The 12,028-nt window shown below is 36.7% G+C and overlaps 1 protein-coding gene across 4 annotated transcripts in view; it reads left to right on the top strand.

Moving 5' to 3' along the window:
* Nucleotides 1-12,028, top strand: part of GPAM (glycerol-3-phosphate acyltransferase, mitochondrial) — a 63,616-nt gene that overhangs the window by 35,889 nt on the left and 15,699 nt on the right. For all 4 annotated transcript variants that reach the window (XM_005566424.4, XM_005566425.4, XM_005566426.4 and 1 more), the window contains exons 6-12: nt 1,966-2,079; nt 3,845-3,991; nt 4,619-4,715; nt 5,363-5,499; nt 8,722-8,821; nt 9,146-9,358; nt 11,167-11,280. In XM_005566424.4, the coding sequence (XP_005566481.1) occupies nt 1,966-2,079; nt 3,845-3,991; nt 4,619-4,715; nt 5,363-5,499; nt 8,722-8,821; nt 9,146-9,358; nt 11,167-11,280 (922 nt within the window). The remainder of the gene's footprint in view (nt 1-1,965; nt 2,080-3,844; nt 3,992-4,618; nt 4,716-5,362; nt 5,500-8,721; nt 8,822-9,145; nt 9,359-11,166; nt 11,281-12,028) is intronic.

Genomic DNA, 12,028 nt, shown 5'->3' with positions numbered 1-12,028 from the left:
GAGACTGGTAGGTTTGAATCTCTTATGATTTATTATGACTATTTAATACTTTAAAAAAAGTATAAATTACTGAAATCTGCCCAATCTGTAGGGTGTTAGAAGACATTTTCTGTATTGAGCAGATGTCGTTTGAGTTATTGTTTACCCAAGACTTGACTTAGAATTCTTAAAATCTCTAGGCGTTTGGGGATAGGCTTGTAAGCACCAGGGTGAGAGAAAAAGGTCTTTGTTTTATCTGACTCTAGGCCAGGGAACAAGGAAGGAGGGTCGAAAGGTTGTGTGAGTATCTGTGAGGCAAGAGAATCAGTAGCCAAATGCTAGCAGTCCTTGTAATTCTAAAAATAGATACCTGGAGTAGGCAGGCAGATAGGCTCAGATGATGAGAAATACTTGAAATTCTATGAAAATTAGTGCAAGAAATCAACTGCTTGAAGCCCTTATATTACTTCTCATAATTTGATGATTAGATCAAATATGAGAATGATAATACTTGCATATATAGTAAACTTTAAAAAATAGAACTGAGGTCTAAGATGAGCAGATCATTCCCAGGCTGCTGGTCTCTCTCCCTTTTTTAAATGTATGTTTAAATTTAAATTTAAAAAAGAGGGGAGAGACTTTGGTCCATTGAATTTTTTTTGATTAGATGATAAGATCCTAAGAAAAGGGATCTCATAGAGTCTTCCTTATCTAAGTAGATATTTTATATAGAAAGCCAAGAGGTTTGTTTCTTGCCCTCAATTAGAGACAGTTAAGGAAAATTGCGTTTGCCGTGATGACTAAGCAGTATGAAACTATTCAGTGAAATAAGCTGCATGTTCAGCTATTTAGTTCTTCTGTATATTAAATGAAGCAAAGCCTAAAACATTTTTACACATTCACGTACAGAGTCACACACTCGGTCACTGTCACACTCATGCACATGTGCATACACACACACAATTCTTTCAGTCAGTTGCAAAGGGATTACATAGAGAGCTTGGACTTTGTACATTCCAATAATATTTCTGAAAATGTTGGCTGAAGGAAGAGTTTAGGATTAATGTTTAATATATTGGGCCAAATTTTTGGAAGATTTAGACAAAGGAGGAAGAAAAAGAGAATGGCAGGAAGGAGAGGTGAAGAAATAAGTCATTCATAAACAGTTCTCTCTCAAGTTACTTTTTCTTTGCCCAGAATTGAGGGCATTCTGGGTCTTTTCAGAGTTAATGAATTGATAATGCGATATCATGTAATCATTACAAATGGTTTCAAATTATTACATAATGAAAGCTTGTAGCATTCTTATTCTGAAACTTGTCTCTCCATCCTCCCATCTAAATACCTCATAGTAATTTGTAACTGACAGGAATATATTCTATCCCTCAGGTATATTTAAAATGTGAAGGGGAAAAAAAGTGAAAAATTCTGGCTTTGTTAGCCCAGAGTACAGATATTTAGATCATGCTTGACTTCTTTCAGCTGATCAGCCTTGTCAATTCAATTAGTCAGCAATTATCTTAGGAAAAAACAAAAACTATAACAATAACAAAAAATTAGCCTTTAATCATAGGAAAAGACTTCTAAATGTATCTTTTATAGCCCATAGCTATAATTATAAACTGTATGGTTTATTAGAATAGATATAGCTTATATATAGCATTAAACATTTTTGCCTTTTTAATGGTATTAATAAACCCAGATGTTCTTATTTCATTTTTGTTTTCATATTAGGGTTATTCAGCACAGTAACACTATTCAAACGTTAATACACAAATTCCAAGTTTCAATTTTAGCTGAGAGTACGTGAATAAAATTGGCTGCACAACATTCTGAACTACTAAGGAGAATTTGCTGTAGGAGAACCCTAAATCTCAGAAATGGATGACATTAGGCTTTGTTTTTATGGGTGGAAAATTAGTTTATGATTTAAACAACTTGTTTTAGATTTACCTCTAATACTTCTCTGCTAAATCATTTTCACAGACACCGGGGATGGCTTGCAAGACGCCTTTCTTATGTTCTTTTTATTCAAGAGCGAGATGTGCATAAGGGCATGTTTGCCACCAATGTGACTGAAAATGTGCTGAACAGCAGTAGGTAAGGGCAGGACACAGGTGTAAAGGTGGGAAATGGCAGGGATGGGCGGTAGGAGTGGGAGGGGGAAGTAATTCTCCTTAGTAACCTTTAGTTTCTCTGGGACTGTGTCTCAAGAAGTGTTCATATTTCCAAACATTAAATGTTAAGCTCCAAAGGAAACTAAAGAAGGGCAGGCAATAGATGCTTTGGTGACAGTGCCATGTGGGAATAGCAGTCTTGTGTTATGGATTAATAATCAAATGGGTTTCTAAAACATGAAAGGCAAATAGAAGTTCAGAGATGCACATATTTCCAGAATTCTCTGTTTTCTGTAATATAAATGTTGGAGACATTGAATTTCCTATGTTATAGCCGAAAGAGAAGTGAATTTGATATTTTTGCCAGTTACTGAGTACCTAGGTACAAATTCTTATACTAGAAAGTCATTGCTAGAAATCTTAACAGAATGAGATACTGCCTTTGCTCTCACAGGAGCTTGCTTACAATAGGAAAGACTGATTGGAACTCAGGTGGAATGGGGAAATAAATATTCTAGAGTATGGGAGTTTGGGTGAAGGTGTTCCAAACTTCCATACTCTAGCATATTGATTCTAGAGTACTGGTCTCATTGGTGTGGCCAGTTTTAGAGATCTACCTGGATTTGGGGAGCAGGAGATCAGGGTGAATTAAAAGGCTGCTTTGAATTCACAAGTGTCATTTGTAGACTCTTCGTTACGTTTGTTAAGGCCTGAACAATGCTGGCACATAGTATGTGCTCAAGAGATACTTTTCGAATGGATGAGTGAGTAGTTGATAATTGAGGTGCATCAGTCATGGTAATGACTTGTAGAAACATTCCTGGCCAGAATGCAATGAATGCTTTTTGGGGAATAGACTTGGGGGGCATCAGTGTCCTGTGGTATTGGTCTTTTTGTATTAGTGAATTATGGGGCTGTGTGGAATTTTGCTGTACTTCACTAGTCTAAAATCAACACCAGTGGGATAAAACACAATTATTTGAAACTCTTAGGTTATTATATATTCTGTTTTCTTGTTAAAACCTTTAAGTATGTTTGTTTCATACAGATGTTTTGACTAGAAACTGGGTTAGAAGTGGTTTAAGGAGGTTGAACCTCATACTTTCTGCCTTAAGTCAGCTGGAAGATTTATAAAACTGGATTAAATGTTTCCTTTTATCTCACTGCTTATGATTCCATGCTGTGCTCTTTTGATCTTGAGCTGTGCCTTTTAAAAACTACTGGTTTGAGTTGAAAAATTTTGTAAATATTTGTGTCCCTTTTTGGTCCCTCCCAGAGTTTTACATATATTTTTACTAATGGAGTCAGAATACAAATTAAAAGTAAATTAAGTCTTCAAAAGAAAAACCACACATTAATTTGGTTGTAGACTTTTGGATACCTCTGAATTGTATGCCTAAAGGGATAACCTTTCTTTTTCTCTCTTCTGCTAGAGTACAATTTCATGTCCCTCCCACTTCAGTGGGAACATTCAAATGCACATAGTTGTCACCCAGTAAATTTGAATTAAATTCTTAAGTCCACTTTCCAGATTCCTCAGAGATTCTTTGATTTAGGAATATAATACTCTTAATATTTAGTAGATAGCCAGAAAGAGCACTTCTAGCTTGAGCTTATTCTTTCATGTTGCCACATTTTAAAGAGAACATGTATTTTGTTTTGTGATTTACAGCTGCAGTTTAGAAAATACTGAATACAGAATTTAGTATAGAATCAGTTACATTGTCTCTTTTCCATTTTCATACCAGAGTACAAGAGGCAATTGCAGAAGTGGCTGCTGAATTAAACCCTGATGGTTCTGCCCAGCAGCAATCAAAAGCCGTTAACAAAGTGAAAAAGAAAGCTAAAAGGATTCTTCAAGAAATGGTTGCCACTGTCTCACCGGCAATGATCAGGTATTAAAAGGCCAGACAAAAAGCTTTCAATCACAGCCATGCTGATTTGAGCAAATAAGACTGAATTATTGAACTTTCCTAGCACAGTTCTCTTTGTCCAAAAGATGTTTCAATGAATCCTGATATTAAGTTAAACTCTTCTTAAATTCTTCTTCAGCTTTCATGCAAAGTAGCACTGTGGTAGGCTTGAAGGTGCCTTCATCTCTGTTAATTGATAGCAGCCAATGTATTACTACTAACATCTGCTCATCTAGACTAGTTGTGAATCAACTTTCACATATCCGAGTCATAAAAGGAGTGGTTTGTGTACATCAGAGGGATCATTCTGCTCACTAAATATTCATTCACCTTGGTCATTTGCTTCTGCAGTATAAAATATTTTTAGAGTGAAATATGATTGTAGTCTATAATAAATGGATACTTTTGTAATAGTATATATATATAAAGTTAGCTCTAGTTCAGCAATTCAGATATACATGCATGCGTGTGCACACACACACACAAAGTCATTTATAAGAAATTTTAGGTTGTAGGTCCATAAATTTAGACAGAAATAACTGTGTATGCTTGTATGTAAAAATATATGTGTGTTCATTTATGGTTTTTTTTGTTTGTACTTTGTTTCAGACTGACTGGGTGGGTGCTGCTAAAACTGTTCAACAGCTTCTTTTGGAACATTCAAATTCACAAAGGTCAACTTGAGATGGTTAAAGCTGCAACTGAGGCAAGAATTTCTGTGAATCTGTTACCCCATTTTCCCCTCATTTCTAGAGTGATTTTAGAGTTCTTGTGGAAATATTCTCTTGTGTACTGTTATGTATTTCAACCCATTTGGAAGATTTCCCTCTTTTGTGATAACTTCAGCAGCTGTGTATTTGGGGAGGAGAAATGGGATACAGGAGTACTTATCAGCAATATGCAGGATTCTTTTTGTAAGTTACCTTGCAACAACCCTGAAAATCTGGTAGAACAATCTCTATTTTGTAGATGAAGCAATAGAGACACAGATAGATAAATAGGTTGTCTCAAGTGGCAGGTAATAAGTGACTTGTCCTGGATTTCAAACAGACCAAGCCTGACTCCAAAACCTGTGCTCTTTTTATATCAGTAGAGCTGCTTCTCAGAAAGGGTATAAGTCAACTGGAACTCTTGATTGCTCTTCTTCCCCCAACTTATTTCTGTTGTTATAGTTGCTTTTATTTTTAGCTCAAAAAGTATTACATTGAAGGAAGTTCCTATTATTGGAAAATGTTTTTAAAGAGTGAGTCACTGATTAGCCAGTGTTTGAGTGACTCTAGCCAAATATGCAGTTGCAAAGTGTGATTGAATTTTACATTTGAATTTTAAATTTGGCATTTTTTCCTTTGCTAGACGAATTTGCCGCTTCTGTTTCTACCAGTTCATAGATCCCATATTGACTATCTGCTGCTCACTTTCATTCTCTTCTGCCATAACATCAAAGCACCATACATTGCTTCAGGCAATAATCTCCATATCCCAATCTTCAGGTAAGATGAGCTTATTTTGGAATTTAAGGAATTAAAAAGGCTATGTTTTGAATTTTTGTTTTTTAAATTATACCTTTCGATATGTTATTGTAAAGATGACATTAGCTTTTTTTCTTTTATTATAAAAGTGATATATATTTATTGTGTAAAATGTGGAGAGTGCAAAAATGCATTAAGACTATCATCATTATTTATATCTTTTATGTGGGATACTTGGTGAACTGTGGCTACCTAAACTTTATGGGCATTATTTATCAAATGGATAAAAGGTAGTTAGAAGGGCAAAATAGCAAATTACCAGACCAGGCTCAGCAGTAGGGAGTTGTGTGGTGGGGGAGGGGGCAGTGAAGTGGGAGAAGGGTTAGTGATAAAAAGATAACCATACCTGTAACTTTGACCTCATAATTTAGTGGAGCTAGAACCACTTAAAAAGTGCAATATCATGGGAAAGGTGTCTTTTAGAGGTTTTCACCTTTTGAAAGGTTTTTTAGAGGTTTTCCTCAATGTGTTCCATTTAGGGGAAGTGGTATGTGCAAATGTGGAGAGATACAGGAGCATGATATGGTTGGGAAGTGGTGGACAATTTGGTAAGGTGGGAATGTGGGATGCATTAGGAAGGATCAGAGATTGGAGGTGGTAGCTGCATAAGTAGAGCCAGATCAAAACAATTTCTAAGCCAGGAGATTAGAGTTTGTCCCGTAATTGAGAAATGACACGTTCAGATTTGTATTTTGAAAGGTCATTCTGGATTCGGAAGAATGAAATCAATTCTGCTTCCATTAGGATAGTTCAGACAGAAGATAATGAAGGTTTAAATTAAAAGTATAGTATTGTTTTTGGACAGGAGGGCATAGATTTAAAAAGTATTTAGTAGCTTGAATTTATAAGACCCAATGCTAGTCCATATGGGGTCTCAATAGAGGGGGAGAGGAAGGAGCAAGATTCCCAGGTGTTTACCAGCTAGGAAACTGGGTAGATGGTAGGTCTGATCACCAACAAGGAATTGGTGAGGAACTGGTTGAGCTGGTTTGGGAAATTAAAGTTTGAAACGTGAAAGCACAAAGCATCTCTAAGGTCAACTGTGTAGGTAGAGAGTGGATAAGAGGAGCATGAATTTAGAAAGAGACTAGAAGGAAAGTGGGCTGGCAGGTTGTGCAGGTGGAGCTTCACAAGATGGCATTTGTCACCTTTGTGTGCTATGTCCTCAGTATCACAGTCTAAGGAACTCCTTCTTAATCCCTTGGCTCAGAGTTCTATAGGCTTTCAGAGTTCTGTAGCTAACCAGACTCCTGTGACCAACTGAAGAGAAGCCATGCATTCATGCAGTCAGTGATATTTATCCAGCTGTGCTTTAGACAAGAGAGAACAAAATATATAGTCCTTGCCTTCACATAGCTTAATGGATAATGTAGACAGACGGCTAGCTGTAATACAGTGTGATATGATCCTACAGGGTAGATGTGCTTTTCCAGGAATTAGAATATCTGTGTTTGCTCTCCAGGGGACCTCTTCCCAGAACCAAGGAACCTGGGAAACCGAATTAGAAAGTCATCAGGAAGTTTCTGGTGGGCACAGACTTAGAGGGAAGAATGTTCCAGTGGGGCTCTAGAGAAGCCTTGCTTCTCTTGTAATTAGAATATTTCCTGTACCTTTTTCCTTCACATTTGGTTCTCAACTAGGATTTCTTGGAACTACTTAATAAACACTGATAATGTTTTTGTAATCTAACTTCCCTTTCATGGACCCTATGCCAGCGATTGTGTAGCTCACCTGTCCTTCAGACACAGCAGGCTGTAGATAACCCAGTCTGTTTTTGTGCAGCTCTCTTTTGTTACATGACAGTCTACCCATTCACAAACCACTTCTCCTGTGTTATTTTTGTGGATGGCTCATCTCATTCATTTTATTCTGCAGAGTTTTACTCTCAAAGAGTGATGCTAAGCTTTGGCAGCACCTTACTGTGGCCTCCTTATATTTATTGTACGGCAGTGGTCCCCACTCTTTTTGGCACCAGGGACTAGTTTCATGGAAGACAATTTCCACGGACCATGGGGGTGGGGAGAATGGTTTTGAGATGATTCAAGCATGTTACATTTATTGTGCACTTTATTTCTATTATTACATTGTAATATATAAAGAAATAATTATACAATTCATCATAATGTAGAATCACTCGACAGTCCCAACTGGAGGTGATGGGAGACAGTGACAGATCATCAGGCATTAGATTCTCATAAGGAATGCACAACCTAGATCCCTCATGGGCAGATTTGCAGTTCACAGTAGGATTTGCACTCCTATCCTATGAGAACCTAATGTTGCTGCTGATCTGACAGGAGGCGGAGCTCAGAGGGTAATGCAAGTGATGGGGAATGGCTGTAAATAAGCAAGCTTTGCTTGCTTGCCTGCCACTCATCTCCTGCTGTGTGGCCTGGTTCCTAACAGGCCAGGGACCGGTATTGGTCTGTGGCCCTGGGGTTGGGGACTCCTGCTGTAGAGGATACCAAAACTATATATATTAATGTTTATATTAGTATCACTCTACTTGAAAAGAATAGGAGGCTGTGAGTTTGGAAAGATTGACTTAGTTTCAACTTCATATCACAATTAGTGTTGTTGAAAGAGACATGGGGTTGGGAAAAGAATTGTTTTATGCCTGTGTGTGTGCAAAGGAAGCACATTTTTGTTGCATGTTTTGGAAAGATGGTTATGTGTGGTTTCAGTTGGATAAAATTATTTTTGTCTCACAAGGACCCTTTGTAAGCAATAATTATTTGAGAAAATTTCCTCCAAGGAGCTTTCGTGATAAACATCATATTCATTTTGTAGTAAAGATGTCATGGGCAAATTTCAGAATGTCTAAGGGTCAGTGTCTTGAGACCCTGGGCAGGATTTTAAAATTTAGAAGTGTTCTGTAATCCTCTTAAAATCTATACTATCATTTTTACGGGTAATATATCATGCAAACTCCTTTTGGCTTGGAACAGATGTAATAGAGGCTCATTATACACAGTGATATCCCAAAGACTGATGAACAATGTAAATGACTGAAACATGTCAATAATGTGGAAAATGAAAAAAATGCCTGCATTTTTACTGTCAGCTGCTCAAGCAGCACATAAGGGCTTGTATCCATTTGGCAAATGTTTTGAATTAACTTGGAATGTGAGTATTCTTTTTACATTTTTCTTTGTAAATAATTCATGCATTCTGAATTTATAGTACTTTGATCCATAAGCTTGGGGGCTTCTTCATACGACGAAGGCTCGATGAAACACCAGATGGACGGAAAGATGTTCTCTACAGAGCTTTGCTCCATGGGGTATGTGTGAGCTCTAATTATCCTTAGGGCCGTTGTGTTGGTTATCACGGTGGAAGGAAAAAGGACTCTTTTGAGTTGAGATTTTTTAAACACTACTCTGAGAAATTTGAGTGATTATTGTTCGAGTTTGTTAATTTTTTGTTGTTATTGTTGTTATTACCAAAATATAGCATTGGAGGAGCTGCTTTATTAGTGTGAATAAGATACTTTGTCAGTAGTCAAGTTATAGTTTTTTCTGTTTTGCTTTTAAAGATTTAATTTTTCTGAGCTCTTTCTAAGTTGAGTGGTCTTGAATTCGTGTTTTACTTTCTTCTTATATCCCAGCATATAGTTGAATTACTTCGACAGCAGCAATTCTTGGAGATCTTCCTGGAAGGCACACGTTCTAGGAGTGGAAAAACCTCCTGTGCTCGGGCGGGACTTTTGTCAGTTGTGGTAGATACTCTATCTACCAATGTCATCCCAGACATCTTGATAATACCTGTTGGAATCTCCTATGATCGTATTATCGAAGGTCACTACAATGGCGAACAACTGGTAAGGATACCTACACAAAAGTCGTCTTTGCTTATCAAGTCTTTTAGACTTAACTTTTAGAATTTAGATTTGCTTTTAGAATTAACTAAGAATTTTTTTTCGGTACTCCCTGTGTTTAAAGCACTGTATGAAATGTGATTGGATGGGCACGGTGAGTAGCTTTCATGCCCTGTCTTTAACTTGATTGGTAGTGCTTATGTGGTGTTTTCCTGAGCTTGGCAGAAGTGACCTGGTTAGATTTATCAGTGACGACCTTGGTCATGGGATTGGAAAGTGGGAGAAGACTTGCCACCACGTTGCAATCTCTGCTGTGGAAGGTTATCTGTGGTTTGTTCTCCCCAGGGCTTAATGAATATGTGCATATTTTAAATTGGGCATGAAGAACTTGTGAGGTCATAGTGGCAAAAACACCTACAGATTGAGAAGTAGCAATGACTTTTTCAGTATACCTTTTTATTGAAGTGTAATAGTTACAAAAGAGTAGATAAATCATAAGCATGTAGCTTGAATTATCACAAAGTGAATACATCTATGCAACTAGCACCCAGATCAAGGAACAATATTACCAGGACCTTTGAAACCCTCCTCGTGCTTCTCCTGTCATCATCCCCTCAAGGTTAATCATTAATTTCATTTCTTATAGACTGGATTAGTTTTGCATATTTTTGCACTTACGTAAATTGGATAATATGTGGTCTGTACGCATCTGGTTTCCTTTGCTTAAGCAGGTGTTTGTGAGATTCATCCACATTGTTGCATGTAGTCTATTCCTTCTCATAGCTGTGTAGTATTCCAGTGTATGAGTATACCATAATTTATTCTACTGTTAACAAGATGTTTGGCTGTAATTATTCTTGTATATTTTTTCTCGATGACCATATACATTCATTTTGTTGGGTATGCACCTAGGAGAAGAACTGATGGGTCTTAAAACATGTATTTTCAGCTTTAGTAGGTACTGCCAACCACTTTATCAGAATGGTTTTACCAGCTTACCACTCCAGTCAGCCGTTAGAGTTCAAGAGGAATTTAGTTTTGTTCTTATTTATTGTGGAAATTTTTGGTGAGGTACTTATTTCAAGCTTATGGCTCCAGATGTGTCAGAAATTCAAGGACATCTGACAGTCAGAGGCTTTAGAAATTAAGTGATAGGCTTACAAATTAAGTGATGTGATCTGTATGACACTCTTCTCCTTGTGTTCTGTGAATCTGTCCTTGATGTATACCCTACTCATCCTGACTGTGTCTCACAAGTTCATATCTGAGTCTGTGTCCATTACATGTCCTGCCATTGTGCCTTATATGTAATAGATACTAGGTGTTTACTGAGTGAATACTCAGTTCAAAGGCCACTGTGAGGCTGGATTTGCAATTACTTGCCTAATATTAGACATTTAGACTCTGGTGATCATCAGACCTCAGATAAATGACCTCTTCGATGTTTTATTCTTATTTAAGAACTACAGAACAGTTTTCCAGGCTATGTCATATTTTTCCTTGATTAGTATGCAATTGTATTTTTGTGAATTGTGTGAACATGATACTAAATGAAATAGTATTAAATGTTTTGTTTTTCATTGACTGAATTCCATCTGCCAATGACATGATTACATCTTTGAGCATCTTTGAAGACTAAACATTTTCTGACAGGCCACAGTTAATGACTGCTTCCTTTCCTTCTTCATTCATTGTTCTTTTTCAAGATGAACTTACAGTTTCCATAAAACAAGTTATTCTGTGGATAATAGAATGTTTGTGTATGTGTTGGCTTTATTTCTCACCATGTCATTATCACTATTGGAATTTAGGGCAAGCCAAAGAAGAATGAGAGCCTGTGGAGTATAGCAAGAGGTGTTATTAGAATGTTACGAAAAAACTATGGTTGTGTCCGAGTGGATTTTGCACAGCCGTTTTCCTTAAAGGTGAGTGTCTGCTGAAATGAAACCGTGTTGAAGCATCGACCTGGAGTCAGGAGGCTCCAGTGCTGAATCTAACAGCACCTCTCAGTGTGACTTGGGGGCTGCAGTTTGCTCTCCTGTAAAATGAGGACTATGAGAAAGGTGGTGTTGCCTAAATTTTTCCACAAAATTTGCCTATTGACAAAGAAGAGTGAGTATCTGTTTTTGGGAGATATCAGGCTCAATATTTATTGCTATTATTATTATTTTTTAATTCATGACCATCTAAGGGGAACAAAAAACACGTAGAAGGAATGAGTTCTAGTATTTGATAGTACAGTAGGGAAATTTTAGTTAATAGTAATTTATTGTATATTTCAAAATGAAAGAGAAGAATTGTAATATTCCCAACACACACAAAAAAGGTAAGTGTTTGAGGTGATGGTTATCCCAATTACCCTGATTTTATCATTACACATTGTATATAGGTATCAAAATATTGCATATACCCCAAAATATGTACAACTATTATATATCAATTAAAAAACCCCAAAAGCCAAAAAAAAATTTGAGATGGATGAATGAATAAACGAATAAATAATTGTAAAAAAATAAAAATTCATGTGAATCTTGCATGTGCCTTTATAATATGTATTTATATCTTATGTTTTAAAATTGCCTTTAGGGGAAATTTTTCCAAACACCTCCCCTAAAAGCTGCGTAACTTTTTTTTTTTTTGAGATGGAGTTTCATGCTCTTGTCACCCAGGCTG

The sequence above is a fragment of the Macaca fascicularis genome, chromosome 9, assembly GCF_037993035.2.
Source record: "Macaca fascicularis isolate 582-1 chromosome 9, T2T-MFA8v1.1".
In the NCBI taxonomy this organism is placed as follows: domain Eukaryota; kingdom Metazoa; phylum Chordata; class Mammalia; order Primates; family Cercopithecidae; genus Macaca; species Macaca fascicularis.
The sequence above is the reverse complement of the archived record's forward strand: the minus strand, read 5'-3'. Positions and strand labels throughout refer to the sequence as shown.